Raw genomic sequence first — 27,810 nt, forward strand, 5'->3', positions numbered from 1 at the left:
CTGCCTTGCTGTTTTAATTTTGGATTATTTTCTACTACTGCCGTTTAGATCCATGTTTTTTTCATTTGTTGATGTTTTTTATTGATTTTTTATTTTTGCTGCATAATTTCATGTCATTTAAATATTATTATGTAGGCTATCTGATTGGATCTGCTTATTAAGTGTATCGTGATAAAATTGCAGACTGTTACCTACAAAACACGTCAACAGTCGAAAAGGTATGACGCAATGTTCTTAAACTAAACTATCAAATAGGATACACAGATATACAAACTCAAGCAATAATCCAATGATCAAATAACATAATCTGAAATGGGCCATTCTGTATGAGTAGAATACTTGTGCTTTTAAAATTCTTATTGCATTTTACTGTTAATGCATGTCATTTTAATTAAATAAAACTTTGTATTCATGACCTATCTTGTAGGCCTATCAGGGTTTTTTTTTTTTTTTTGCATTGAAGAATTAAGGACACTTCTTCCACCACTAACCACTTGATGTCGCATGTGTTTATAACCTAACCGACACGAGCACCCCGTAGCCGAGTAGCCTTTAGGAATATGATGCTTTCAGGTTCCAGCAAAAACATAGACGTTTTCCTGCATGTTAGTGTTCCTGCAACGTGTGAACCGTTGTAACTGGAAGCTATTGTATATTGTTTTTATTCCTTCCTTCGTCAGCTTTCATACAGTTAATAAGTTAATAACAAATAAAGATCCATCGCTCTTTATGTTGTTGTTTTTTTCACTACTTCTTTATTCAAAAAATAATTATCGATCATTAGGTTTTGTTCTGTAAACTAAATGCTTTGTAGATCTACTGTAGCCTACATTTGGCAAAAACTGCAGAATTAAACATAATTTTGACTATGAATAAGTTTGTCAATTAGTCTAGCCTAGGCTTGAGCTAAATAATTGAGGGAATGTACTAGGCTTTTGTTTGAACTCCCTGATAAAGACAACAAAACAAGGTTTATTTCCTGTAAAATAACAATCGTGAATATGGAATTTGGTAAATATAAATATAATCTGATTTACCATCGCTCTTCGTGCGACCTCAGTGTCCTGTCCACTGATGACGTTAACAATTAACGGTTTTGTCCTATATGAGGATCTCATCTCCCACCTTTCATGTGCTACAGTGAATGCACCAGGACTCCCATCAAATAATGTTCCTGCTCCCGGGCCAATCCGCGCAGGAGCTGGGCGGGATTTTCCAGGCATGACGTCCCAAGTTTTCCAGCAATCTTCTGAAACTTCGACATCATGGCGTAGCGATGTATACGGACGGCGTCAGCTCTGGTGGTCAAGGAGAAATTCAGAAACCAAGCACAAAAACACGGAGTTTGATTTTTTGTGAATTAACAGAGGACACAAATTAACGGTTAACACGACAGCTCTTCGAGCAGAGTTCCGGTGAGTGAGTCCGTTGTTTCTAAGCTGTGATTCGCCCCCCACCCCCACTTATTTAGCTTTATGAGGTCTTAACTTTTTTAGTCGAAAAAAATGTATGGCTCGCGCAGTTTAATAATAGGTCCACGAGTTGAACTTGCATGTTTTGCCAACGTAGTAACGTTAACTAACTTTTCTTATTAGCTTTTCCTCGGTGAAATTGTTTTAAAAGTGTCCACGGGGTCCTGGGACATTAGGGGCTAACATCGGGGAGGTTCGGGCATCCCATCATTAGCTAAATTTAACTTTTATTTCACTGGTCGTTGCAAATTAGCACCGTAAAAAAGTAAACGTTCTTGTATTCATTTGCCACCGTCTCTTCTCACCCTAAGCTGCAGTGATAAATTACATCCGGAAGCAACGTTATTTTTTCAGACCAAAATGTGTTGTCCCATAGAATAGGGCTATCTAAACTGTGGTTGACTCGAGACAGTCGGCGCAACGTTATTTTATGACTGCTCTGCAAGAAATGTGGTGAGTGACATCTAGTGCTTGAGGCCACCTCTTTCTGTTCACTAAACTTCATGTGGTTTGATGTTGCCGGTGCTGACCGGGGAGATTTGGGGACGAATATGACGGTGTTATCCAATCAATGTGAATTGACCAGGAGTGAGGACTGTAAAAACTAAGCGAGGATGTCAGGAGTTGATTAGCAATTTTATTGCCCTCCATTCGACCTTTTTTAAGTGTCCTTTCCCAAAGGCTTTCCAAAACCACAGCATTATCAAACAAAAACTCCCGAGGTAATGACTCTGCTTCAGTAAGCTACTCACATTATAGGCCTACTCTGTTTAATAATGTTGAGCTTCTGTCACTGCAGTGTTGGATACCTTCTATGAAGTTGTGTCAAATTAGAGTGTGGTTTATGAGCTGTATTTTTGTTGACAAGTCTGGGGTCTTCTTGTCTTACATCAAAATGTAAATTACTGTTCATAATTTAGGAAAACCCTCATTGGCTCAAAACATTCTAGGAATTTATAGGGAAACATTCTTCCCTATACATTTTGTTCTGTTAATTATTGTTCAGAATTTAGGGAAACCCCCTCCATGTTTCTAAATTTCACGTTCTTCCAGGCTTCATTGCAACACAAAAATGCAAGGAATTTATATAGGGAAGAATCTTATATACTATATATGGGAAGAATGCTAAAGGTGAAGTCAAGGCACATACATGGACATATAAAGAGGGCACATACTGTAGTGTGCAGTCGTGTGCAATAGAAAAAGAACGCGTTCTGCTTTCCAACATAAATGATTGAAAAAAATGTTTTGAAGATATTAATCACATGGAAGCTCTTTACTTGACAAAATAAAACAACTCAATTTCCATCTTTTGTTCACTGTGTTTACACTGCATCGCCCATTGCACAGATGCCTTGTGGGTTTCTTATTTTGGAATCCGGCCGATAAAGAAAAAGGTTCCCTCAGCTTAGCACAAACACCATGTTTTCCTACCGGCCTCGTTATTTGGTGGTTTAAAATAAGTGATGATGTATTCTGCCTGCTTACTCATGTTCGAAATAGCTGCAGGTTATGCCCGAGCAGCGGCTGGCTGGTGAGTGCCCTGGCTGTGGCTACACTACACCTATGGTCTACTACACCCAGTGAATCAGCGGACATGCAACGTTCCACTCAGACACAATAACATTAGCCCTGTGACGAGATCAAATCACATCAGCTAAGTTTACTCAGAGGATTTCTTATTTGAAGCCTCTTGTGTTTTGCACCCAGCCTTTGATTGGTTCCCAATTACACCTAGTGGATGCCAAAAGGAAGGCTCTCTATTTTTACCCATAAGCCCTTTCTGAGGTTTTCTGTGCTGAATTAGAGCATTCAGTTTGAGGTAAAACAGGATGAGGTATATGCAAGACACAGAGTTGAGCTTTCTCTTGTGGAAACATTGTGTGAAGGTAAAACTGAGTCAAGGCAAGCATGACTCGAAACATGGAAAGTGGCATTATGTGGTGAGACTTGGATACATCCCCCATGTCCACAGAATTCTTATTTTTACTTAACCTTTTGTTTTACCTCCCCCGGTCCTTTTGGCCAGCACATGTGCAACTCGTCTCAACACAAGCTGTTTAAGCCAGTTGTTTGGCTGCTGTAAACACTTTCTCCCCCTGAGGAGACAAGACAAGTGGCCCTGAGGCTTCTATGTTGTTTTACTTCCTGTGTGTGTGAGAGAGCGTAGTTTACTGGTCATTTGAGAATGAAGACTCTTCCCCCCCCCCCCTTTTTTTCTAACCCAGGAATACTTTAGCTCTCAGTGTCAGTGAGAGTGGGCTTGCTATGATGGTTTTCCCTGCCTGAAGGGATCGGAGCTAAAGGATTTGAAAGGCCACTATAGTGGTCCACTCTCCCTCTTGTCTTCATTATTCTCTACATGTCCCCATGTATTATATGGCTGTTTTCACCAAAGGGCAAGATTGCTTTTTGATTGTGTTTTTCGCTTTTTCCCCATTCTTTCTCTAATTTTGGTTTTGAGGCTCTGTGGGTCTAACAAGAGTATGCACGCAGGTGTTGTTGCAAAATGCCATCTGTACTTTAGCGTTGCATTGCATTTTTTTTCTTCTTCTCTCTGTCTTTGTCTTTTCATGCCTCTCAGTCAAAATACCCCACTACCATGAACAATAGCCCTCTCTGTGTGTCTTGTGTATGGTTGTCAGTAATGCTTATGAAGGGCACACAGTGACACTTTGTTTTTCAATGTGTTGCATGCATTTGTGGGGATTTTTGAGATGTCTCCTTTTTGAAGCAATCTTGTACACTTAGAATGCATATTACTCATGCGCCAATACAGGTACAGATATCCATAACATCAAGGTGCTGTTTTAAACCAACAAAACATGGAGATACCACCTGAGCTTTGATGGTTGTGGGAACTATTTTAGTTTATTGATTAATCATTTTTTAACAACATTCACGCCAGCATCTCAAATGTGCTTTGATTTAGTAGGCTACCATTCGGGAAAACAGGTTTTTGCGGTCTGCCTGCCTTCAATCGCTTTGCAAGTTCTCTGGAAATTGGACCAGTGCAAAGGCATTAAAAATAACTACAAACTTAAAAGCAGCACTATTTTTGCTGATGGTCTTGTTTGCTGTTACAGGTCGTTTATGATACTCAAAGGAAATATGAGACTTTCATAAACATTTAAAAGTTCCTCATAGGATGTTTGATATAATAATTGAAAACAAACTTCTGCCCTAAAAGACACTGATCCATAGACTTGTTTATTGTTGACTTATGTAATGACAGTCAACGTAGGCAAAGTCACCTTGTCTGATTGCTAGACAACCCTCTTGTGTTTATATATAACTATCATAATATGGAGGCATCCCAGCCAGGACCTGAGTAGCCTACACGGCACACTTCTCTGTAATTAGGCATTCTTTGTTCTTAGATCTTTCTGGACTTTGTGTCCACTGAATCAGGACGATGCCATGGAAGTGCTCAGACCGATGGTGATTAACACATGGACAGCAGGTTTCTGAGCAGCATGTCTAGTCTTGGCTGGTGTGTTTTAAGTTTGCTGAAAGCCATGTGTGCACCTTGCCCATATTTGCCTTTTCTGCTGTGAGAGAGAGGCTGAATCTGGTTTTTGAGGGGGATTCCCCGCAGGCCTTCATTCCAGTTTGAGTTTTCATCACGATCCAAACTCTGTCTGCGCAATCGGCTCTTAACAACTGGATGTCTGCTGTACATGTGCTGTTGGAATGTACGGAGTTGGTTATGGGCCTATTTATTCAGTTTAACAATGGAGCCAGCCAGCCCACCACAGCATGGATACCTTTTCTGAGATGGCACAGTAATGAAGCTCTTCCCTGACTCTACTTTGGATCACATTTGAAATTGAAACAGCAGTCAGGAAAAAAGTAAAACCCTGACTCTGAGCATTACATTGAAGACTATTCCAACTTTATTATTTTTTCTTTTAGCAGAAGTGCTTTCTTCAAGGTATCACAGATATGGAGATTCTTTTTTCTCCTTCTGTATTTGTGCCTTATGTGGCATGTCTGTCTGATAAGATCTAGTGCTATCTCTGACCAAAGCACAACAACGTTTTAAAATGCTAGTCTAACATTGTCAATTCCTCTCTTTTGGAAATAAATTCTGTTTTCTGCTCTGCCGTTTTATTGTGATGGTGTATTTCTGCCTGTCCCATTTGCACAAGAAGTGGGACAAGCAGCTACTGTTGGAAAGCACACCAACTGCTTGTACCATCATGGAGCGGATGACATGTTGGTTCCTCTCTCTCATCTCATCTCCCCCTCAGTCTACTGGGTGTTGCTGTGATGATTGTTATGTTTTAGTGCACTGCATGCTTATTTTACACACATGGAGAATGGGACCACAGGAATCCTGAAATAACAGCGTCAGGCCTGTAGGTGGTTTCCATCAAGTTTGAAAACGGTGCAACGCCGTCCCAGTGTCGGGCACTCCCAGGATGTGAGGCAGCCGACTAAAGCAAGAGATTTGTGTGCGTATATGTAGATGACGAGGGCCTGTGCATGCATGCATATACAGCAGAGCCTTTTGGTTAAAGGGTCTGTTGTGCTGCATGGGCAGATATCCAAGACTGGGACACTAAAATGTATCTTCACCCGCTCCAAACAGAGTGTCCAGTGTCCTATTGGCAGGACATTCATTGTGCCAATATTTTAGGTAAAAGGCCTGATTGATATTCTGAAATAGATTATTCATTGGTCTTACTCTGACAAAATGAACATGAGATCACAGAGTTCAATCAGGTAAGACCACTCCACAGCCTCCTGGTTATCATTTCACTTTTAGATGGAGTGCTGTTCTTACATATCGCTCAGTTTATCCAATTTGTTTGAGCCCAGTAAAACATGCCGGGCACTGAGGTTTGTTGAGGATGTACAACCTAATTCCTGGGTGGGAACCTTTTGTAATCACATGCTTACGCCCTCATCACTGCACTTTTTATCCTAGAAAGCTGACCTGCTGGATTTGTCCTCTTTCCACACTGTTGGTATTCACATGTCAGCAGCTGCCTCAAAGATTTGTTATTTGTTTCATAGCCTTAACTGTGACTATCAGTGAATCACACTGCTTGGTTTGTGGTCATTGATTTTTAAATTAAATTAATTTAGTTTATGCATAAAATGTCATGTAAATGTACTTTTACACATGTTTTATTGTGTACATCAAAGTGCGAAAACCCCAATTCATTATGTATGATCAAGAGCCAAAATCGGCTTTTGCTGACTAAAATACAGACGGAAAGTAAGTTGGATGTTAGGTTGGCTTTCTCTTTTTTTTACATGGTGTAATTTCATCTGCCAGGTTCATCAGTGACTCAAGATGATGTCTGATGCCAGCGACATGTTGGCAGCTGCCCTGGAGCAGATGGACGGCATTATAGCAGGTAAAGTTCTCCTACAGCTTTAAGCACCAACATAAGGTTTTATCATGACTTAAGTGTTTAAGGTACTTTTAGATTATTCTTTTCTTTTGTTTCCTTTTTTATAAACAAGTGTGTCATAGCAAATAGCAACACATCGTCTGATGTATACCTCAAGTAGGTTGCGTTAACATCAAAGAGATTTCTTGTAGTGTCTTGTTATGGTTTGTCGCAGAGCTGGCATTTTAGGTGGATGACACGTGATGCCTGGAGCTCCATGTTTGTCGGACAGTTTATTATGTATTCTGTGCTCATTTAGGCTGTGTGGCCTGTATTAATGTATTGCAGTGTTAATAGATTTGTTAAATACACACTTGTATTGTGTATCACTGGCCCAGTTGAAATAATTTTCTCCATGCTGTAGTGTTGCAAATAACTTTAAAGGAACAGATGTTAAACCAGTCATCTCCAGATAATTTGATTGAACTAAAACTCAGTTTAGTCCAGCCTATGATGACTGACTGCCATGTAGTAACTAAGACATTATTATTAAATCATAAAAAAGTGGTTACAGTCTTGTACGGCACAGGGAATTGTTAATATGTACATTATTCAATCTGAGAAACCGAGCAAAAAATCTCTTGTGTTCTCATTTGTACTGTTAAAAGCAGTAGTTTTAGCAAGTGAAACTTACCTGGTAAAATTTGTGATTTAATCCTTTTTTGGATTTTATTCTCATTTTAAAGCATTCTTCTCTCCTCTGTTGTGCTTTCTTCTCATCAGGCTCTAAGTCTCTGGACTACTCCAATGGGATGTTTGACTGCCAGTCGCCCACCTCTCCTTTCATGGGCAACCTGCGGGCGCTTCACCTTCTGGAAGACCTGAGGGGCGTCCTTGAACTGATGGACACAGATGAGAGGGAGAGTCTACGCTGCCAGATCCCTGACTCCACAGCTGACGGTCTGGTCGAGTGGCTCCATGGTCACCTGGTAAGAGCCGGACACGTAAGAAGGGAAAAAAACATGCTACATGATGATAGTGGAATCTGTGAAGTAACACAGTTTTAGAGACATCAACAGATTAGGTAATGCAGCTGGCACAAGTATGGAGCTTTTTATCATCCATTGAGAGCATCTATAAGTGTAATAACTGGAACTAAAGCTTTTGAAATAGTCATATTATTCATCTGAAAAGTGTAGCCTTAGGGCAGATCAGTTTCACTGGCAATGTCACCTAACTGGTATATCTAGACTTAAGAGGTGTAGAATAAAGGACTTGTGTTGCTTTTTTACTGCATGAAGCTGCTGTCATATGTGCTGATGATATTTTTTAAAGCTTTGCGTTACTTTGAGATATTTCTTTTTGACATTTCACCCTTGATATTGTGTTGAACAAAGGAACATTTGTCTGAATCAGTTTATGTTGTGTGTTACCACAAAAAAGGTTTTGTGGAGATTGATAGTTGAATGTGCTACATACAAGCTTAAGCACATCTTTTCAATCAGGTTTGCTTCCGATTGTGTTTTGGTCTGTGTGCTGCATTAAACCTCTATGAATGCAATCGCATGGGCTAACAGTCCTGGGGCCTGTTGCATAAAACCAAGATAAGGGATTAACCTAGGATATTTCGGTTATCCTGGCTTGAGTTAGCCTCGATCCGGTTGCATAAAAGCGGAGGGACATAAGTTACCATGGAGATTTATCCTTTACGTTTAGCCTGGTCGAGATAAGGATAAACTTATTCTGTTGCCTGATTGGCTCAATCAGCTGTCACTCCGATCTGAAATCAAGGTGTTTAACAGTTATTCCATGATCTTCTGTGTACTGCTTTATTTTCATTAGCCTGTTTTAAGGTACCACATAAAAGACTGCATTACCATTTAGTTAAATAGTTCTTATTTTTTATTTATTTAACCTGAACCATTTATAATTAACTTAATTATAATTAGATTAAGATGAAATGATAAAAAGTATAATAATTTATGTGATAGTCTGTTCATATTACGGGCTATATTTAGCCTATACAATTGATTATCGATGGCAGATGACGTTGCAAATGTGGGTCAAATAAATTCACTTTGTACTTATAACTATATCGAGGTGCATCTGAAACAAAATTAAATATCAATGAAAATTTTCTTTTTTCTGTAATTTAATTAAAAAGTGAAACTTTCATAGATTCATTACACATTAAGTGAAATTAATCTGGAATAAACATACTTTTCAAAAGGTTGACATTTCTGTATTATAAATCCTTTTTCTGATTCGTTGTATGCAATATTCAAATATTTTGAAATACTGGATTTTTTATTCCATGATCAATCAATCATCCAAAAAAAAGGCCTGACATATTTCACTTTGAGTAATGAATCTATGAAAGTTTCACTTTTTGAATGGACTTTCCATGATATTCTATTTTTTAAATGCACCTGCAGACTGCTCACTGTCAACTATTTTATCATAAACAAATGCTGGGACATCAAGATCAGTTGGCAGAGAATGCATCTGCTGTATGAAATGAACTGCCCCCTGACTTACGGTTTAAACTACAAGGCATTGTGGGAAAATGGGCCGTCTTTTCCATTTTTCCATCAGTAAATCTGTTTTCGATCTCTGGGTCTACTTCTGAAAGTGATGGCACTTAACAGAATTACTTACACCTGGCTTTACAAAGCGGCCCCTTTTCATCCTGGATTGGCGTTTATGCAATTGACTAATCCAAAGTGCCCAGGCTAGACTTTGTCAAGGCTGACTTTATCAATCATCCTGAATATCTTAATTCCACTGTTATGCAATAGGCCCCTGGGTGCAAGTAGACAACTGACTTGTTTACCAAGCAAAAACATGACTGTTTTCCTCTGCTGCGTTCCCTGGGAATGCAGGATGAAATGCTGATGTTGTCAGTGTCGCAGCAAGCGTGCTGCAAGGAACATGCTGACTTCTTGGGAACCAGAGTGGTGTCTGGGAGAGTGTTGGGCTGGAGGCCAGAGAAATGCCAGAGCTTTTGTGTAATGTTGTAACTCACTCTGTGTAAAGCAGTCTGAATGTAAGCCTCCTTCTCTGCCATGTAAGGTTTTGTTTGTGCAGAGTAAAGCTGTGTAGCCAGTCACTCTTTGATTTAAAGCATTTAAAAGGTTGTTAGGCTCAATAGAATGAATGAACTTACATGTGTGACTTTGCTTGTCTGCATTTAAGAAAGTGAACGATCAGTTCCTATGGTTCTTTTTCTAATCCATATTTTCTTCTGTCCCTGCAGTCCAACGGGCACATCTCTCTGAGTGGGGCTGACCACCATTACCAGGAAAGGCTTTCCCGAGTAGAGAGTGATAAGGAGTCTCTGGTTCTTCAGGTTAGATCCAGCAATGCTTAGATAATCCAACCAGTTTCTTTTTCATATTTTGTTACATAGAAAATACAATACATTTTTGGTTTCATGTAGGTAAGTGTGCTGACAGACCAGGTGGAGGCTCAGGGAGAGAAGATTCGAGACTTGGACATGTGTTTGGATGAGCACAGGGAGAAACTCAACGCCACTGAGGAGATGCTGCAACAGGTGTGTGTGCGTGTGTGTGTGTGTGAGAGCATGTTGGTGTGTTTCATTTGTAAAATGGTTCAGGACAATCTGTTTGCTCACGAAATCAGAGGCCACCTAGGAGTGTAAGTTGTGTGTAAAAGTCAGACTAACTTTTTTACTCGAAGGCCTGACTTCATGTCCTTCTTTCAGCAAACGTCTGTTTTTTGCTAAATGCATATTTACCAGTCTACTGCTCTGTCACGTCTGAATGTGTTTGGTGTAGCAAGGGCTCGTCCTAGTGCTTGTTGTCAGCTATTGAGACAATGCTGCCCAATTTTCCATGTCTAACTTTAGCACTGAACGTTCTCAGTTTAGGAAATCCCACAGCTTACTACTGTGCTATGTTGTCCTCAGCTTCATCTTTATGATTATTTTACGACAATGCCAATGCTGTCAGTGTTGTAGCCACTGCCGGTACTGACCACATAGCAACCACAACATCATCTTCATTTATCATTGTAGGAGCTTCATTGCAGAACTGCCCTGGAGACCCAGAAGCTAGAACTGATGTCCGAAGTGTCCCACCTAAAGCAGAATTCAATGGAGAAGGACGGATTGGACTTTGACAGGTTTAGGGACAGTGAGGTACGTGAGCTTCTCAGGACATGAATCCTCTTTGTTTCTGCTTTCTCCTCTCTCCTTAATACACACACTGAAACACACATGTTGGCCCAGGCACATTCACACTCACACACACACACTCACACACACACACTCACACACACACACTCACACACACACACACACACACACACACACACACACACACACACACACACACACACACACACACACACACACACACACACACACACACACACACACACACACACACACACACACACACACACACACACACACACACACACACACACACACACACACACACACACACACACACACACACACACACACACACACACACACACACACACACACACACACACACACACACACACACACACACACACACACACACACACACACACACACACACACACACACACACACACACACACACACACACACACACACACACACACACACACACACACACACACACACACACACACACACACACACACACACACACACACACACACACACACACACACACACACACACACACACACACACACACACACACACACACACACACACACACACACACACACACACACACACACACACACACACACACACACACACACACACACACACACACACACACACACACATTGTTTTCTGACACCTGTGTGGGAGAGGGACTTCTTATCATACTGGCATTCTCAAAGCAGCTGCGTGTTGAGGCGAGAAAAAAAAGGGAAATGTTCTCCCGCCTCAAGAAAATGTCAACATTCACTGAGCTATCCATGGGAAACATGGCTGCTGTGTCTGTTTGGATTATAAATAAATAAGAAACCTAACTGTGCAAACTGGATTACCTTTTCTTTTCTTTCTTTTTTTTACCTTATTTGAATCTACTGCCCATTGGTTTAAAGGTTTTATGAACATTACGATGTCAATCATTTGTGTACAAGATGAGGAGATTTCTGCTCCCAAAAACGTCATGTTATTGTTTTAGCAGCACGGTCGTCTCTTCCACCCCACTGGAACAACAAGCTTCTGTCCATGTTCCGCCTCACTGCACATGAATCCCTTCTCCGCAAGCAGCTTCTTCTCCTTTTTACTGCTGCTTATTTGAAGTATCTCATGTCCACTGAATTCAGTCCCTTCACATGTATCTAGAGTTCCTTTTATAGTAAATTGATTCTGTTCCATACCAGTTGAATCACTTGTGTGTGTGATTTTAACTCAAGATTCAAATACTTAAACTGACATTGTAGAATGTGAGCGCTGCTGTAATGGAGGTTTTACTGGAAAATATACAGAGGTTTAAAAAGGAAGAAGTCGTCGTAGTATTTCAGTTAACTTGGTATTTTACTAAAATTCTGTGATGTGCTCTTTTTTGTTGTTTTTGCAGGACTTAATTCTTGAAATTAATGAACTGCGGTACAGATTGACAGAGCTGGACAGTGAAAAACTTCAGTACGAAAAGAAACTTAAATCCACAAAGGTGAGTTGTCGTGGGAAAAATTGCACCCTCCCAGTGTTTATGTAAAAACACCACTCCTGACAAACATTCCTTCCTGACTTATTATGGATCTTCAGATGCTTTCTCCACCCACGTTCTTCAAGATGTGTTTTAAGAGAGGCCTCTTGGCATCAAAATAGTTCAAACTGTTGGGCCAATTCACTACTTAACCATTTGAATACAACATGCCACCTTCTTTCAGGTTAAATATACTCCTGCTTCTCTTAACGGCTCCCACTATGAGCAATGTGTTTTATCCTGTTGCCTTGGAATTCTTATGAGTCCTTTTGATATTGAGGATACCTTGTTGAAATGAGGGTGTTTGATTCTCTGTGTGTTAAGGAGGAATAGCGCCCTTGCCTTTGCTACCCTATGGGCATTAAACAGCTCTTCGACGTTGGATAAGCAGTGTCTATTTTTAATGTGCTTTAATATCAATATTTTGGTTGGAATCTTGGGTATTTTCATCTTCTTGACGGCTTTTATCTGTCACTTCTTGCATCAATTTTCTCTCCCCCTCCTTGGTTTATCTCTCTACTGCTAGTCGCTAATGGCCAAGCTTTCTAGCCTGAAAATCAAAATGGGCCAGATGCAATATGAGAAACAGAGGAAGGAGAACAAACTCCAGGCTATGAAGGTTTGCTTTTTCTCAGGGTGACTGTTCTGCTTGCTGTATGATTATGGTTTTTGACCTCTCCCTTTGGCCCCGTTTCTGTTTTTATTTTTGAAGGAAAAATCATTCAATCTGGCAGCAGGTTTCCAAGATAGTTTGTTTTGTGTTTTCTTACGTGACAGTGTTTTAAAAAAAAGCTAAATGATGTCACTTTTTGCAAACAATGAAATCATTTCCAGTTACTGACGTGTGATAGAGTAAACGTCAACTGTATTTAGATATACCACTCCCTTAAGTTTGCATTAGTCTTTCGAACCACACGTATTCCTAATTCAGGGTTTTTGTTCAAGAGTTGGCAAGATTTGTTTGTGTGTCTTTCTTTATCCCCTTTACACTTATCCCACTGATTTCCTTTTTCGTTAGATCATCTTTATTAAAATCTTCTTTACCATTTCCTTTGTCTCCATGCTTGATTCCTCTCCTGGTCACTAAAAAAAACATACAAGTGCTTGTGTCTTTGTTATAACCTCAGCCCTACCAGACAGCTGTGCTTGCCACCCACCTCACACCCGTTACCCTTCAGAGCAGGTGTGGCCCCCTTCATGCCTGTACGCCACGTCATAATCTGTGAATCTTTGTTTTGTGGTTTGTTTGTTGTGTGGAGTTGGAGTTGGGGTGTGAGGAGTGTGTGTCTGTATGGAGGGGGAAAATCCTTACTGTGGTCCTCTGTTGGACAGGAGGAGCTAGCCATGCTGAGGAGGCAGCTGGAGGGCAGAGACGGAGAGATGAGGCGACTACAGGAAGAGACAGGCTTCCCCTCAGGCAGTGCAGATCCAATGGAGAGAGGTGGGAAAGCCAGTCAAATCACAAGCCCTACCGAAGATGAACGTGCATGATGTTTAAACTCATGTTAAACTTTATGCTACATGATTGTGGAGTAATATATATGTATCATTAGCAAAGCACTAGGTGTAATTCTACAAAACATCAGAATCTGCCTCAAAATCAGTTTCTGTTTCATAATTCTTTGTCCTGTTCAGTCTCTCATCCAGACGAAACTCTTAGAAAAAGGCTCAAAGAAAAACGTAAGGGGGGTTTTTATGCTTGTGTTTTATTATTGCACTTTATCCCTGCACCCATCTCCACCTGTTTGCATGAACGAGCATGAGCCATGTGAACTCTGCTTGTCCATTATAACCCATTGGAGTGCTGTTACTTGACCACTGAGCACCATAATTGTCAAATCTGTGTAACTGTTGACAAATTTCAAGGACCTTGCACCGAACAAAACCAAGGTATTTCCAAATCTTTGTATCTTTAAGAAAAAAAAAAAGATTATATGTATGTCCAACAGCAGCACAGAATGTCTGCTTTGTGTTTTCAACGGGAATGAGGAATGGACTGTTTGTCATAACCATTCAGGCTGCTCACTCATCCCCCTGCACCATGTCATTCAGAAATAATCCCCTTCTCTACCCCTCAATGTCTCTTCAAACTCTGTTAAACCTTCCCCTTCTCACACCAACAACCAGTGTGTGCCGCGCTAACCTTTAATGTTGTCATGTGACTGTATCCTCGTTGTAAGTGCTGTCTTCATGTCTGTGCCTTCAAACAGGCTGGGCTGTGATGTTACTTGAATGGAAGTTTTTAATGTTGCAGCCTGTATGGCCTGAATGCATTAAATCCTCCACTTGCACTATATGTATTCAGGCTTGTTATTCATCACCCTGTGGACACTGCAGTTCTTTGTAATTGTTTTCCTTTCCTCACTAGATGTGGAAGTGCAGAGAATGAAAAAAGCAGTTGAGTCTTTGATGGCAGCTAATGAAGAGAAGGTATGTTTCGAAGTTGAGATTCACTTATCGCTGTATCACAGCAAGTTATTACGCATTCCTCCTGAAAAATGCCCCTCACTGTTCTTAAACGGTCTTTTCCTCTTGCAGGACCGTAAGATTGATGAACTGAAGCAGTCGTTACTTCGGTATAAGAAAGTTCAAGAGATGGTGATGTCAGTGCAAGGAAAGAAAGGTTGGCTAACACTGTTATATTTTTTTTTAGATTTTTTTCGAGGCGTTCAGTGAACTTAGTCATGTCTTTAGGATGAGTTAATCAATGCAACAACAACAAAGCTAAATGTTGTCAAATGATGTGTTCTTTATCAATTTCATCTCGTTCATTGTCTCTTGCAGAGAAAACCGATGATAACGAGAACTTCGAGAGTCATGGTGATGGATCCGTCACATTCTCGTCAAACAGCCCTTTGTTTGGAGTATCAGAAAAGCATGAAGTTACAGATGGTGAACAAGTGAGAAGAAAAAGCCCAGATGAGGTTAACAAAGGAGCTGTATTTCAAAAATGATTTCACAAACAATTTCAGTGTTTTAAGAATATATGGAGATATAAGGTGTTTAACGTAAGTGTTTATTGGAAAACTCACATAATATATTTGGGTTGTATCTCTTTAATTTTGGTAATGAGCCCTTGAGCTTGAGTTTTCACCTTTTATTTTCCCTCACGCAACTTCAAATTCCATTCATCTCTAAAATGCTCAATAAAACACTAATAGCTCTCAACTCGAATTATCTACTGTTAAATTAGTGTTGAAGGGCTCGACATCCAATTAACTGAATAACATCTCCTGTCAGTTCTCTGAGCATGTGTGCAGATTTAAACCACTGTGTTCTCATGGCAGGAGAACATGCGAGTTAACGTTTGTTGACGGTTGATTCTTTCTTTTTTTCTCTCTCTCTCTTTCTGATTTTCGCTTAGTTGGAGATCCTCAATGGACTGAGTGAAGAGCCTTCACCCACACCGAGCCCTTCGGACCCAGAAAGAGTATCAGAGTCGCCACCAATGGATTTAGAGAGGTGAAAAACAAAGACCTCCCCTTTCACGTGCATTGAATTACTACAAGTCAAGTTCAGTTTAGAAAATGGCAAATTTAATTTTTTTCAGATACTGATCTTTTTTGTGCCACTACTAATTTGCATGTACAGATCAAATGTTCAGAACATGAGGGCGTCTCAGTACAGTCAATTACATTTACTGCCATTATATCATATTCCTTTGATGTACATGATGTGACAAAAGTGTCTCACGTCGTTTCCTGTCATGTTTCTATGGTAAAATGAATACAATGGAAACTCTTCATCGGTGTAAGCAATCAGACCAATTGCAGCACAAGATTGATCACCTACTTTTTCTGCTCTGCACATTGTTTAGTTTCTGAATACTTAATTATAATTTAACAGAATAGACCTAAAATGAGATCTTAAATATCAATATAAAAGCATATATGCTATGAAAATAATTTTGTGCCAGTGAAGAAATAATTGACGTAACAAACAGGGGTTTAACTGTTTACTGTATTGTTTTGAATACATACTTGTTCATAAATACAACATGATCTTTAGATAATGCTAATATACTCTGTGTAGGCAGATCGACATTCTGTTGATTGATACAGAGTGTAAGGAAGTGTCTTCGAAGCCTTCTTTAAGTTGCAAGTTACAATAATGTTTAATATGCTGTCATATCCTGCAGCCCCACACTGCTGCTTCTCATGACCATGTGAGACTAAGCTACTAAGCTACTATCTCCTCTACACTGCCATAAGTTGTATACATTGTTATGGTTTGTCATTTCAGCAGCCAAGATGCAACAAAGAATAGCAGCCAAGACCAGCTGGATAGGGCCAATAATGAAAAGGTAAAAAGTTGCACAGTTTGAGTGGGGAAAACATGTTGGAAAGTCCTGCTTGAATTAACTTAAAAAAACAATAATAATAATAAACAATCGGGAAGTTTTTGATTTGTATATAATACGCATCGTCTTTACAGCGTCATCAAAACATCTTTGTTACTAATCTTGTGCATTCTTTCTGTTTTATTTTTCTTATACAATTTTTTATAGACACTTGTAAATAATATACAAGGCATCAACAGTGTTATAGCCTTGAGTCTATAATCTCCATCTTTAACTCTATTTCATTAGAATTAAAGTATTTGATTCTAAATGCAAATGATAGTTTAGCATTACTTGAGGCACTGCATGTATAAAGATTTACAGCAATAACATTATGATGTTGTCCTCTTAGAATACACATGAAGAGATTGGTAAGATGAGTGAAAAGCCACCCATTAGTCCCTCTGCCACCACCGAGGATGACAGCTTTGGCTCCAGAAAGTCTCGTTCATCTTTTGGAAAGGGCTTCTTCAAGATCCGAGGGGGCAAAAAGACAGCGAGCTCCCCTAACCTTGGTAAGTTGATGCACCATGATGTTGGAACTGGATAACGTCTACAAGGTGACTCTGTATTTGACGCTATTTGCTTTTGTTTTCAAGCTAGCTGTGGAATTGATTGGCTGTTTACTAGAGAGTTAGGTTTTCCTGGATTTTTTTCTTCCAACATGGACAACTCTTTTTTTCTCCCAAGCCACACCCACGGTATATACTTTATGGACCAAGAAGACCATAATTTGCAGCCCACACAAAATGTGGTCTCCCATTTAATTACGGAAGTCTGTTTCTGTGCTGTTGTACACCCTCCATTCGTTTGTGTGCGTATGTGTGTGTGTGTGTGTGTGTGTTCTGTCCACATGTGTGTCTGTGTTTGTTCCACCTCTCCAATCCTGTTGTTTATTTCAATCATAATTTCTGCCCTTTGTCTTGTTCTTTTCTGTCGGACCCTGTCGTGTGTTGTGTGTGCTTTGTAACACATGAAGACCGCAGCCGGAGTGCAAGTGCGCCCATGCTAGGTACTGTATAGACCACAGGTCATTGCAGGGCTGCAGTAGTTCCCTGAAGAAAACAAAAGGAAACTACTGAAACCCTCCGTCATTGTGCACCTATGCCTTTCTGAACTCATCCATTCAGCTGACATCTTTTTATCGTATCACGTTTCAGAAGCTGCCGTGCATGAACCACCACACCCTTGTCACTACCCACTGTTGCACAAATGCAACAAAAATCCACTGTGTTGTGAATGTGGATTTGCCTGTGTGCCTGCATGTATTTGTTTACACTCTTTTGTTTCTATCTTCTTTTCCCAAATGCAAATCTGTGTTGAGATTCAGGTTATCAGCTCAAACGATTTATTTGGATCTCAAAGGCCTTCCACTAAAAAATCTAAACCAATACAACTAATGAATTTCTCATTTCCCTAATTAAATAAGACTATTTTATTCCAGTCTTAGTTAGACATCAGCCTTGTCGGATGCATGCATACTAAGGACGGTATTGCTTTTAATGCCCACCGCCATGACCTCCTAGTCTTTTTAGGAGACCATCATGTGTCTGTCTCAAGTGTTTTCTAGGACTAAACAGTGGCCCTATGGAACATCTATGTCTCCCCGCAAAACATGTTCATGTCCTAATGCTGAGGATATTCTGTGGGCATTTGTTTGTGCAGCTGAAACGGAGCGACAGGGCACTGATCATCTGGATCTGGCCGGGCTGCCACAGAGGTCGGCTAACAGCGACAGCACCCACACACTCCCCACGACCCCAGAGGGCAAAAAGAAATCCAAAGGAATTAAGAAACTATTTGGGAGGTCAGTAAAAAATTACATGAGTAATCTTTTCTTTTGGAGAAAAAAACCAATGCAAAAATAATTTGAAATACCTTTTTATACTAATGGATACATGTTTTAATATGTAACACTTTTAGATTCAGCTGTTATATTAAATAATTTGCAAAGTATTATGTCACCATGTGAACATTTGTCAGGATGTTTAATATGAATATTAAATAGAATGTCATATTTTTTTAAGGCTAAAAAGGAGTCAGTCTACAACATTTAACCTGGATGACAACCTACCAGAGGGTGAGTTCAAGAGGGGTGGAGTGCGAGCCACAGCAGGACCTAGACTGGGCTGGTCTCGTGACCTCCAAAGAGTCAACAAGTGAGTGCATTCAGCCTGAATAATGTGACTCAACATTCCTTGTATTTAATCTCTGGTGTGCAATGACATTAAGAGATCATTTTGTAATTTAGTCCTTGTTGGATAACAAATATTATAATCTGTGTATAATACTCACAATTTACAGTTTCTTTCCTTTTTTTACTGCTACAGTTATTTTAGCTTCCTATATTGGGTGATGTGACTTTTCTTTTACCTTTATTTTTCTTAGTGATGTTGATGCTCCCTTTGCACGCTGGCCAAAGGAGCAGGTGTGTGACTGGCTGCAGGAGCAGGGCCTCGGTCTTTATGTGAACATGGCTCGTGTGTGGATCTCCAATGGTCAGACGCTCTTACAGGCCTCACAACACGACCTGGAGAGGGTGAGATGAAGCAGAAAAAAATGAATTAGTTTAGCAAAGTCGGCAGAACACATCTTTGATGTTGAACTTGCTACGTACTACCTCGGTGATGTTGTGTCTAATCCTTCCATGTATTCTTTGTGGATGTTTAGGAGTTGGGAATCAAACACGTTCTGCACAGAAAGAAGCTGCAGCTGGCCCTGCAGGCCTTGGGCTCGGAGGAGGAGGATAATAAGGGAAAGCTGGACTACAATTGGGTGACTAGTAAGTATCAGCTGCCAGTCCTCACATGAATCAACTTATCAATGCTCTGCTGGTCGTCTTCTTGGCCAGTTTTACTTTGAATTTTATTATTGGCTGTCAATTTGATTTTCCTGCTTATCCTTTGTTATTTTCCTTTGCTCTCAGGATGGCTGGATGATATCGGTCTGCCTCAATATAAGACCCAGTTTGGTGAAGGAAGGGTGGATGGTCGCATGCTGCACTACATGACAGTGGTGAGTGTTGGCGAGACACATGCCTCTACAGACTCATCGGATAAGTAGAGACACGACTCCAGTGCCATCTCACATTAGGATTATTGCGAGTTTGTTGAGCTCCACTGGATATGACCTGGTCTTACCCTCCATAATTGGGACAGTGCTGAAAGCAGTTCTTGACAAAAACCTCTTTACCAGGGAATTGTCATTTTGAATGCAAAGTTCTGTTATGTACTTCATATATAGTCTTACATTTATTGTTTGAATTTTACAGTAAGTCATTGATGTCTCACTTTGTCCTTCAGGATGACCTGCTTTCTCTTAAAGTGGGGAGCGTCCTTCATCACCTCAGTATCAAGAGAGCTATCCAAGTGCTTCGACTCAACAACTATGAGCCCAACTGCTTGCGTCGTAGGCCGTCTGACGAGGTGCATTCACTTGAAAAGTCATCTCAGAACCTATTGTTGGGCTGTTTGTCATTCTCATTTTGATATGGACAGTTGTTTGCAAACTCGCTCTGTTTTCAGATTCCCTTGTCTGTGCTTTGTGCCCATAGAACAATATTTCTCCAGCTGAGATTTCCCAGTGGACCAACCATAGGGTGATGGAGTGGCTGCGGTCTGCGGACCTAGCAGAATACGCCCCTAACCTGAGAGGCAGCGGTGTGCATGGAGGCCTCATGGTGAGACAGTCTGCCGTTCAGTCTGAATAGGAAATAAAGAGTGGATACTTTCAGGAGACAATCTGTCAATACTTCTTCTTCTGTCGTCTTCAGGTCCTGGAGCCGCGGTTCAACGTGGAGACCATGGCTTTGCTGCTGAACATCCCCCCCAACAAGACGCTGCTGCGCCGCCATCTGGCCACACATTTCAACCTGCTCATTGGCTCAGAGGCCCAGCAGCTCAAACAGGAGTGTCTTGAAAACCCAGACTACACTTTGCTTACTGCCACCACCAAGGTCAAGGTAACACAAGTGCTCTTGAGAGTAGTCCGTGCTTTTGAATAGCACTGATTGGACTTCTCTTTCAGTGGTTACAAATTAAACTATGCAGGTTCTTCCAAGTCCAAATGTTTAGTTACGTTTTAATAAGTACACCTGTAAATGTTTCTTTACAATGCATTGCCAATATATCTAGTCACAAACACGTGGTATTAAGTTAGTGAAAATAATTTAATTGTAAAAATAGAAGGAAAAAAAAGACAAAGGAAATCCTGGGGGACATTCCCCCTTGTATATCAATTTTGCTGTAGAAAATGAATATACTGTTTTTCTTTGTCTTTTCTCTCCTTGTCCATATCAGCCAAGGAAACTGTCATTTGGTAACTTTGGCAGCCTGAGGAAGAAAAAGCAGGAGGAGAGTGAGGAGTATGTGTGTCCGATGGATGTGGAGATGCCAAAGGGACGAAGCTTTCAGAAGGGCTTCGATCTCCAAATCTACGAGGACGACCTTGACAGGCTCGAACAGGTGAGCATTTTCTTCAAAGGGTCAACTGATTGATGATTTTATAACTTAAAACATGAAAAATTGCATTTTAAGGTGAATCTGAAATCTACTTTTGTCTAAGGACTATCTGATCTACGTACAGCATATGGGTTTGGTCCTATTTTATTTATTGTGTGTGTGTACATTGCCACCAGTGTTGCTTAGAAGGGGACTTTAGATAAAGATGATTGCGCAGAAGAAGTATCTTGAATTTGGTTGTGTGAGTGTCAGCTTAAGTTTGAAAACGGTTTCTTGTTTCACAGATGGATGACTCTGAGGGAACTGTGAGACAGATCGGAGCTTTCTCTGAGGGTATTCAAAACCTAACGGTAAGAATCAAAAAGGATGAGTGGGGACCCATTCCCACTGTCACTCATTGATTCTGTTGATTCACGAGCCTTTGGTTTTGAAGTTCATATTTTTGACTGCACTGTGTCTTTTACCAGAGTATGCTGAAAGATGACGAATTTTTCCATGGGCGTTTAAATTCACCGAACCCCAGTGTAACCGATGAGGAGTCCAATGCATGAGACTGTCGGCACCATGTGAGACCTGGTCCTGCTGTGAATAAAACTCTGTGCCAACCCTCTCCACTCGCACACAGACTTGTCTCAACAATACCCCAAGGATGCCAACCCCACATTTCTTTTTAGTGTTACATTCAAAGATGAGCCAAAAGTATTACAGTGTCAGTCCTGTAGCCACTATTACTCCTGACCTTTGTCTTCAGTAACATCTTCTGATGACGGGAGGGAACACCACTGCCTGCCTGCCAGCTGGTTTCTGGAGACATTTATTACTCAGCTGTGTACATGAGTTTTTCTAATTATTATAGCACAGAAGTGTCAACCAGCAAGAAAAAAGACATCTAAAATATGCCAATATAGATTTTAATATATGTCTTTTAAATTGCCTTATAACTGTAGAAATATTGAAAAAAGAGATACAAACTTCTTCCCTTTTTTTTTTAAAGCAGTCAGTGTGAAGTTACAACTCCGTAACTGTTATGTTTTTCTACAGAACTGAACCTCTCTTAATAAATGGACGTTTTTTTTATGTTATCCTAAACTGAACATTTTGTAGGTTTTCCCTCAACAGTAATACTCTCCATGCATTTACACCAACACATATTATACAGTACAAAGCCTAATGAATATCATTGCATGGTAATGAAATTCAACACATTAAAATAAGAGCTTGTTGTTTATTTTATTTTTTACTAGTATACAAAGATTTTTAATCGAAGACTGGTGTCTGAAGCTCTGTAGCATGTTCAGCCTTGAAAGAAGATATTGTCTTTTATTTCTTTTTTTTGTGTTCAACCCACGACTATTAGCTGATAAGATAGAATGTGTGTTTTTTTTTTTTTTTTTTACGTTTATCCATTTTTAGATCAATAAAATAATTTAAATCAGTTTGTATTATCCTTAAATGGACACGGTCAAGTATTTAACCCAAACTGAGAACAGGAGATGATGATGGGAAAAGTTGCTAATGTCGCTGCTGAACAATGAAAGAAAACTACATGTAAAAAAAAACAGGGCTGTTGACAGTCTGTATGATTGTGAATTATTTACCACAGATATGGGCAATAAAGGCAATATATCAATTGCACTCTTACTGTATTTATACTATAGCTCAACTTTGATCATGTTGACTGAGTTTTTGTGCAAATCTGCACTGAGCAACCTTCCTGACTTGTATATGTAAGAGACGATTAAGAACAGAAAAGGTGCCACTTGTGAAAAACTCATAGGTACCAACATAGTTATTAAGATTTCAAAGCTACATTAAATTACTGATGGTGTTGTCAGTGCCTAAATTTGAATGTGTAATCACAGAAAATAAAATAACTGATAGTACAGGCTTTTATGCACGATTAAGGATACTAGGGTAGTGCAGGCTGGTATTTCATTGGACCCAGACCAATCAGTTAGGGTGTTAATACTGTAATAGAAAACGTCTAATGCCTTTTGTTCCAAAATAGTTTATGTTTGTCAGGTGAAACAAGAATAAATCTTGCTATTCTGTTATTGAGAACGTCCAAAGGGGTTTCATAATTGACCTCACTTAATGCAGATATTTGAAATGGATGCCACAGGAAATGGTTTGCACCCTTTTTTAGAATAGTAATAAGACCTTTTGATTTTGTAACAAACTATAGCCTATGAATTGCTAAGGGAAACCACGAGTTCCATCTTGTTTTGATAATTAACTTTAAACACTTTTTTTTACTGTTTGGTCACACTAGGGTCGTTGTACGGGTCTTTTTGGTATAGTTTGATGACGTTAAAGGTAGGTAGGGAGGTATGATGTTAAATCAAACTCAGAATAGTGTCTGACAAACCCCAAATCCTGCGTCACCGTTAACCCTTTTCTAAAAATAAAAAAAAGCATGATTAAATGTTTTATTACCATCGCTTGCAACACTTATGCCCTATTTTATATACAGTCTCTACGCTTATGACCTTTTATCACAGAAACATGAGCCTGCCCAGGGGCCAACCCCACAAATACCTGTACATGCTCCTATTATTGCAACGGACCTAGATATAATGTAAAATAATATAATTGCTGTCACTATTTACAGTAAAATGAAGAGAAAAATGTTCTGCTGTTAACTTATGGTTTATCCATATCCTCTGCCTCATGATGTCTCCTCATACATTTGCACATCCTTTCATCGTACCTGCATTTTCTGCTAACTTTACACCAAGGTAACCACCCTAATGTGTCCCCTCACGTGACTTTATACAGATTGTTAAATGTTTTTTATTGGTTTTGTTTTGTTTTTACAACCTGTGGATATGAGCCCACACCACAATCAGATTCCTTTTAATCAGGACCAATATTGTGAGCAAAAGTGCTCGATATTTCTATATTTGCAAACCAAGCTGTGCATAAGCATCATGCCATTTTGTAGCTTGGGCAATACAAATCAAATCAATGTATGTCTACGCGTTTGCCCTCTGGTGGCAAACGCGTAGACATACATGCGCAGTGTTGACTTGGACAGTTAATGGGGGTCGTCTCAACCGCGCAGGACTAAAAGTTCGGTTGGAGCTTCAGTAAAGACAGACCAGTGATCAATCTACAGCAGACGGCAGTTAAGGATTGGAAACTGACAAGAAGCATCATGACTGCAAGGTGTGTATTTTTTTTAAACTTTGTCAAGTTCACTTTGTTGCAGTTGAGCCTATATTTTATGTCCACCAACTTCAGATATGATTTATTTTCTTTATTTTTAATGTTGGACACTAACATTTTTCCACTACAGGTTCTGTGGAGTCCTTGTCCTTTTTACCGTGTTACTCAGTGGACTGAATGCATCAACTAGGTAGGCTACAGTAGCCATTAGGAACATTTCGCATGAGTTGTTGTGGTTATTGCCTGTATTTTATTAATTATTTCCCCGATTTGACTTCGTGTGACAGACCGACTGTAAACCAGGAACTATCCAATCTCTTCAATGAGCTGTGGAGGTTGGATGTGAATCGCATGACGCCTGGGGTAGACTACACCATCTCGGTTCAGGTATGGGACACATTCTTCTTCAGGGAAACTTTTCTCTCTTGTTTTTATCTTTTGACAAAGGCATATCCTGTGTCCGAACTTTAGGGTCGAGCCAATTATGTAACCCAGGGTAGCAATGTGGTTCAGGATCACGCCTCACTGCCTCTGTTCTCCAACGTTAATGAAATCAAACTGAGGAACACAACCACCTTCTCCCGTGAGTATCTCTGCAACAGACAGAAACAGTCTTTTTAGATTTCTGATCATTGAAAGGCAGTTAATTTGCAGACTCTACTGTCTAAAAAATGGGATTTCATGGTTTCCTGCAGGGTTGACAACTCTCCTGGACAATTATGAGCGGTCCACAGGTGTGGCCGAACGAGTCACGACAGAGGAGCTGACAGAGATGAATCTCTTCCTGGATGCTGTCTTGGAGACAGAAGTCATGAAGGTACACAATACATGTTAAAACCAGTTTCACCACCATGTAGCAGTCCAGTTACTGTTGCACAACACCTACTTTCCTACAGCTGTTTGTTTTCACTTCGTGCTAGTCAAAAATGAGAACATATTAAGTTGTTTTGTTCCCCACTGACTGTTTCCATTTAGTTTTTTTTCCTACATTCTTGTTTTTTGAGTGTGCAGTTGAACTCCAGAGGGAGTTCCCTCTCTTCCTGTCTCACCGAACACATTGCTTCATAATGTTAAAGAAACATCTGAAAACATCTGTATGCAGCTGTGGAATGCTGCTTTGGCCTCAGTGGTCTCCCCAAAGACGATCAGTAAAAAAATAAAAAGTGGACTTGCAGTTCTTGTTGCTTTTGGAAGAAAGGAATGTCTATCAGATGGACCTGATGACTGTATTTGACATCAGGGCTGGAGTCTTAACCAGAGGACAATAAAATAGAAACTGGTTCCTTGTGCTTGCTAAAAGGATACATGGACTTTTCACACCAAGTGTTTAGCTGCACTTCAAAATTGTGAAATAAATACCCTTATTCATAGTTTTTTAATGTAATTTTCAGATTCAAAGATTGATTAAGTACAGTGTGCAGTGAAAAAACACATACCAACAATAGAAATAATTCACAATGGAGAAAAAAAAATGAAAACGGACATGATGTCAAAAATATAGAATTCTAATGTGATGTAAAGTAGCCTTGGGAATTATTTAAATGTACTATTCCATCTAATTATTAGACCATCTAATAAGAGTGTCTGTAAATGTGTATAGATCGTACATTGAATAGCTTTTCCCAAAACTACTACAGGTTAAAACATTCTTCAAACATGTTTGTGATACTTTAAGTCTAAAAACACAATGGTTTTTATCTTATCCAAAAGCTTATAATGAATATAAAAGGAGTTATATTTTCAATTACATCTGAATATGAATTATGTTTTTGTACGTTCTGGCGTTTAAAAAAAATGTAATCAGTGTAACAGAGCAGCACTGTCTTCTCCCATTTTGTTCATTTTATCTATTGTATATTGCAATAAAGTCTTGTCTATGTCATCACTGTGATTTCTCCACAGCGGGCTCATAAGTACCTGGTGAGCAAAGGAAAATCCAGCTCTAGCGTGAGGAACTTTAAGAATCAGCTGCGCTTGATCTGGTTCCACCTCTACCACAGACAGAGAGATGCAGGGTGAGATGCAGAAACATCCCGCCATACATCTGTAGATGATTACGTCATTAAATCAGAGTGTGTTTGGAAGTCATTTTGATTGTGTGTGTGTTATTTCTAAACTGAAACATTCACCAGCCTAGACTCCAGTGGGTTCGAGCACGTCTTTGTTGGAGAGACCAGGTCTTCAACTGAAATTGTTGGTTTTCACAATTGGGTCCAGTTCTACCTGCAAGAAAAAAACAACCACTTGGACTACAAAGGATACAAGGCCAGGCACCACGATATAGTAAGTGCAGTTCACCAGACAACAGAGATGTATTTCTTTCTTTAATTGTCTTCTATCTCCTAAATTAACCTCTGTGCGTTTTTAGCCTGATCAAGACGACCACGTTCTGAACCTGCAGTTCAGCTGGCACGGTGTGGTGAAGCCCGTCGGCAGTGCCTTCATAGGGACCAGCCCAGAGTTTGAGATGGCCATCTTCACAGTCATCTTCCTCATGAACACAGACAGGAGCACCACAGTGCTGGTCAACATCGACCAGTGTCAGATGGAGCTAGTGGTCATCAGACACGGCCGGTCCCTTGGGACGGCGTACCCCAAACTGCTCAGCAGCAACAGCAGGCATTTCGGGCAGCACTGATAGCACTCGCATCCTTATGATGTGCACGCCAGAGTCCGACACAAAAATGTACTGTTGTTTGCCTAAAATAGCAAATTCTTAGTATAAGTGTAGGATGTGTGCATGTCTGTGAAATGTAACCAGGACCATTGTAACCTTTATTCATTTGTCATAATAAAAGGATTTCAATAAAAGTAGTTGATGCCTTTTTAAAACCAAACATTTTGTGTGTTTATGCTATGTCCTCAGCAAATACAATGACTTTCATTTATCACTTTGTCAAATATTTAAATCACCTATTTGCTGTGATGCAATGATCAGTTGAAGAAATACTCAAATCCTTCACTTCAGTAAAACGGGCGATAAATATAGTTAGTGATTACATTTAATTATATTTATGTACATAATTGGCCCTAAAAGGTTCATACAAGTATTAGTTGTGAGGAACGATCCTGTAATACTGCAAGAGTATTTGATGTATTAACCAATGCACAGCATTTTTATGCTGCAGTTTACAAACATAAAAAATTATCTTAGTTTGGGAGTGGTTCCAATGTGAGGTCTGTGGATTATTCAGAGCAGAGCTGAATTTAAGTAATTTGCTGACAATTCAAGTCAAGTCAAAAGTCTTTATAAGCAAATTGCTCATAAAATACTCATTCGGGTCATTTTACTTTGATGTCAGCTGTGAATAAATCAGCTATGAGCCCATGCCTGTCCCC

General features: G+C 39.9%; 2 protein-coding genes across 6 annotated transcripts; both read left to right on the top strand.

The window, feature by feature from the left end:
• Positions 1-1,261: 1,261 nt before the first annotated feature.
• Positions 1,262-22,412, top strand: ppfibp1b (PPFIA binding protein 1b). Of its 5 annotated transcripts, none has more exons than XM_080027146.1 (27): positions 1,262-1,415; positions 6,760-6,841; positions 7,601-7,806; positions 10,074-10,166; positions 10,257-10,370; positions 10,854-10,976; positions 12,376-12,468; positions 13,837-13,945; positions 14,140-14,184; positions 14,873-14,934; positions 15,043-15,127; positions 15,289-15,428; positions 15,869-15,966; positions 16,747-16,807; positions 17,196-17,358; positions 17,823-17,855; positions 18,509-18,650; positions 18,871-19,002; positions 19,232-19,382; positions 19,514-19,625; positions 19,770-19,858; positions 20,146-20,268; positions 20,397-20,522; positions 20,616-20,804; positions 21,142-21,306; positions 21,588-21,653; positions 21,771-22,412. In XM_080027146.1, exons 2-27 carry the CDS (start codon positions 6,778-6,780, stop codon positions 21,852-21,854), a joined length of 2,868 nt encoding a protein of 955 aa, XP_079883272.1. In that variant the 5' UTR covers positions 1,262-1,415; positions 6,760-6,777; the 3' UTR covers positions 21,855-22,412. The 5 variants fall into 5 exon arrangements, with proteins under 5 accessions (XP_079883272.1, XP_079883273.1, XP_079883274.1 ...); XM_080027147.1 differs by having other exon boundaries at positions 16,750-16,807; XM_080027148.1 differs by having other exon boundaries at positions 15,289-15,404.
• A 1,925-nt stretch (positions 22,413-24,337) lies between these two features.
• Positions 24,338-27,296, top strand: endouc (endonuclease, polyU-specific C). Its single transcript, XM_080027538.1, has 8 exons — positions 24,338-24,471; positions 24,602-24,661; positions 24,759-24,858; positions 24,943-25,054; positions 25,167-25,288; positions 26,374-26,486; positions 26,604-26,754; positions 26,840-27,296. Exons 1-8 carry the CDS (start codon positions 24,461-24,463, stop codon positions 27,107-27,109), a joined length of 939 nt encoding a protein of 312 aa, XP_079883664.1. The 5' UTR covers positions 24,338-24,460; the 3' UTR covers positions 27,110-27,296.
• Positions 27,297-27,810: the final 514 nt, after the last annotated feature.

Source organism: Ammodytes marinus (genome assembly GCF_949987685.1).
Source record: "Ammodytes marinus genome assembly, chromosome: 5".
Taxonomy (NCBI): domain Eukaryota; kingdom Metazoa; phylum Chordata; class Actinopteri; order Uranoscopiformes; family Ammodytidae; genus Ammodytes; species Ammodytes marinus.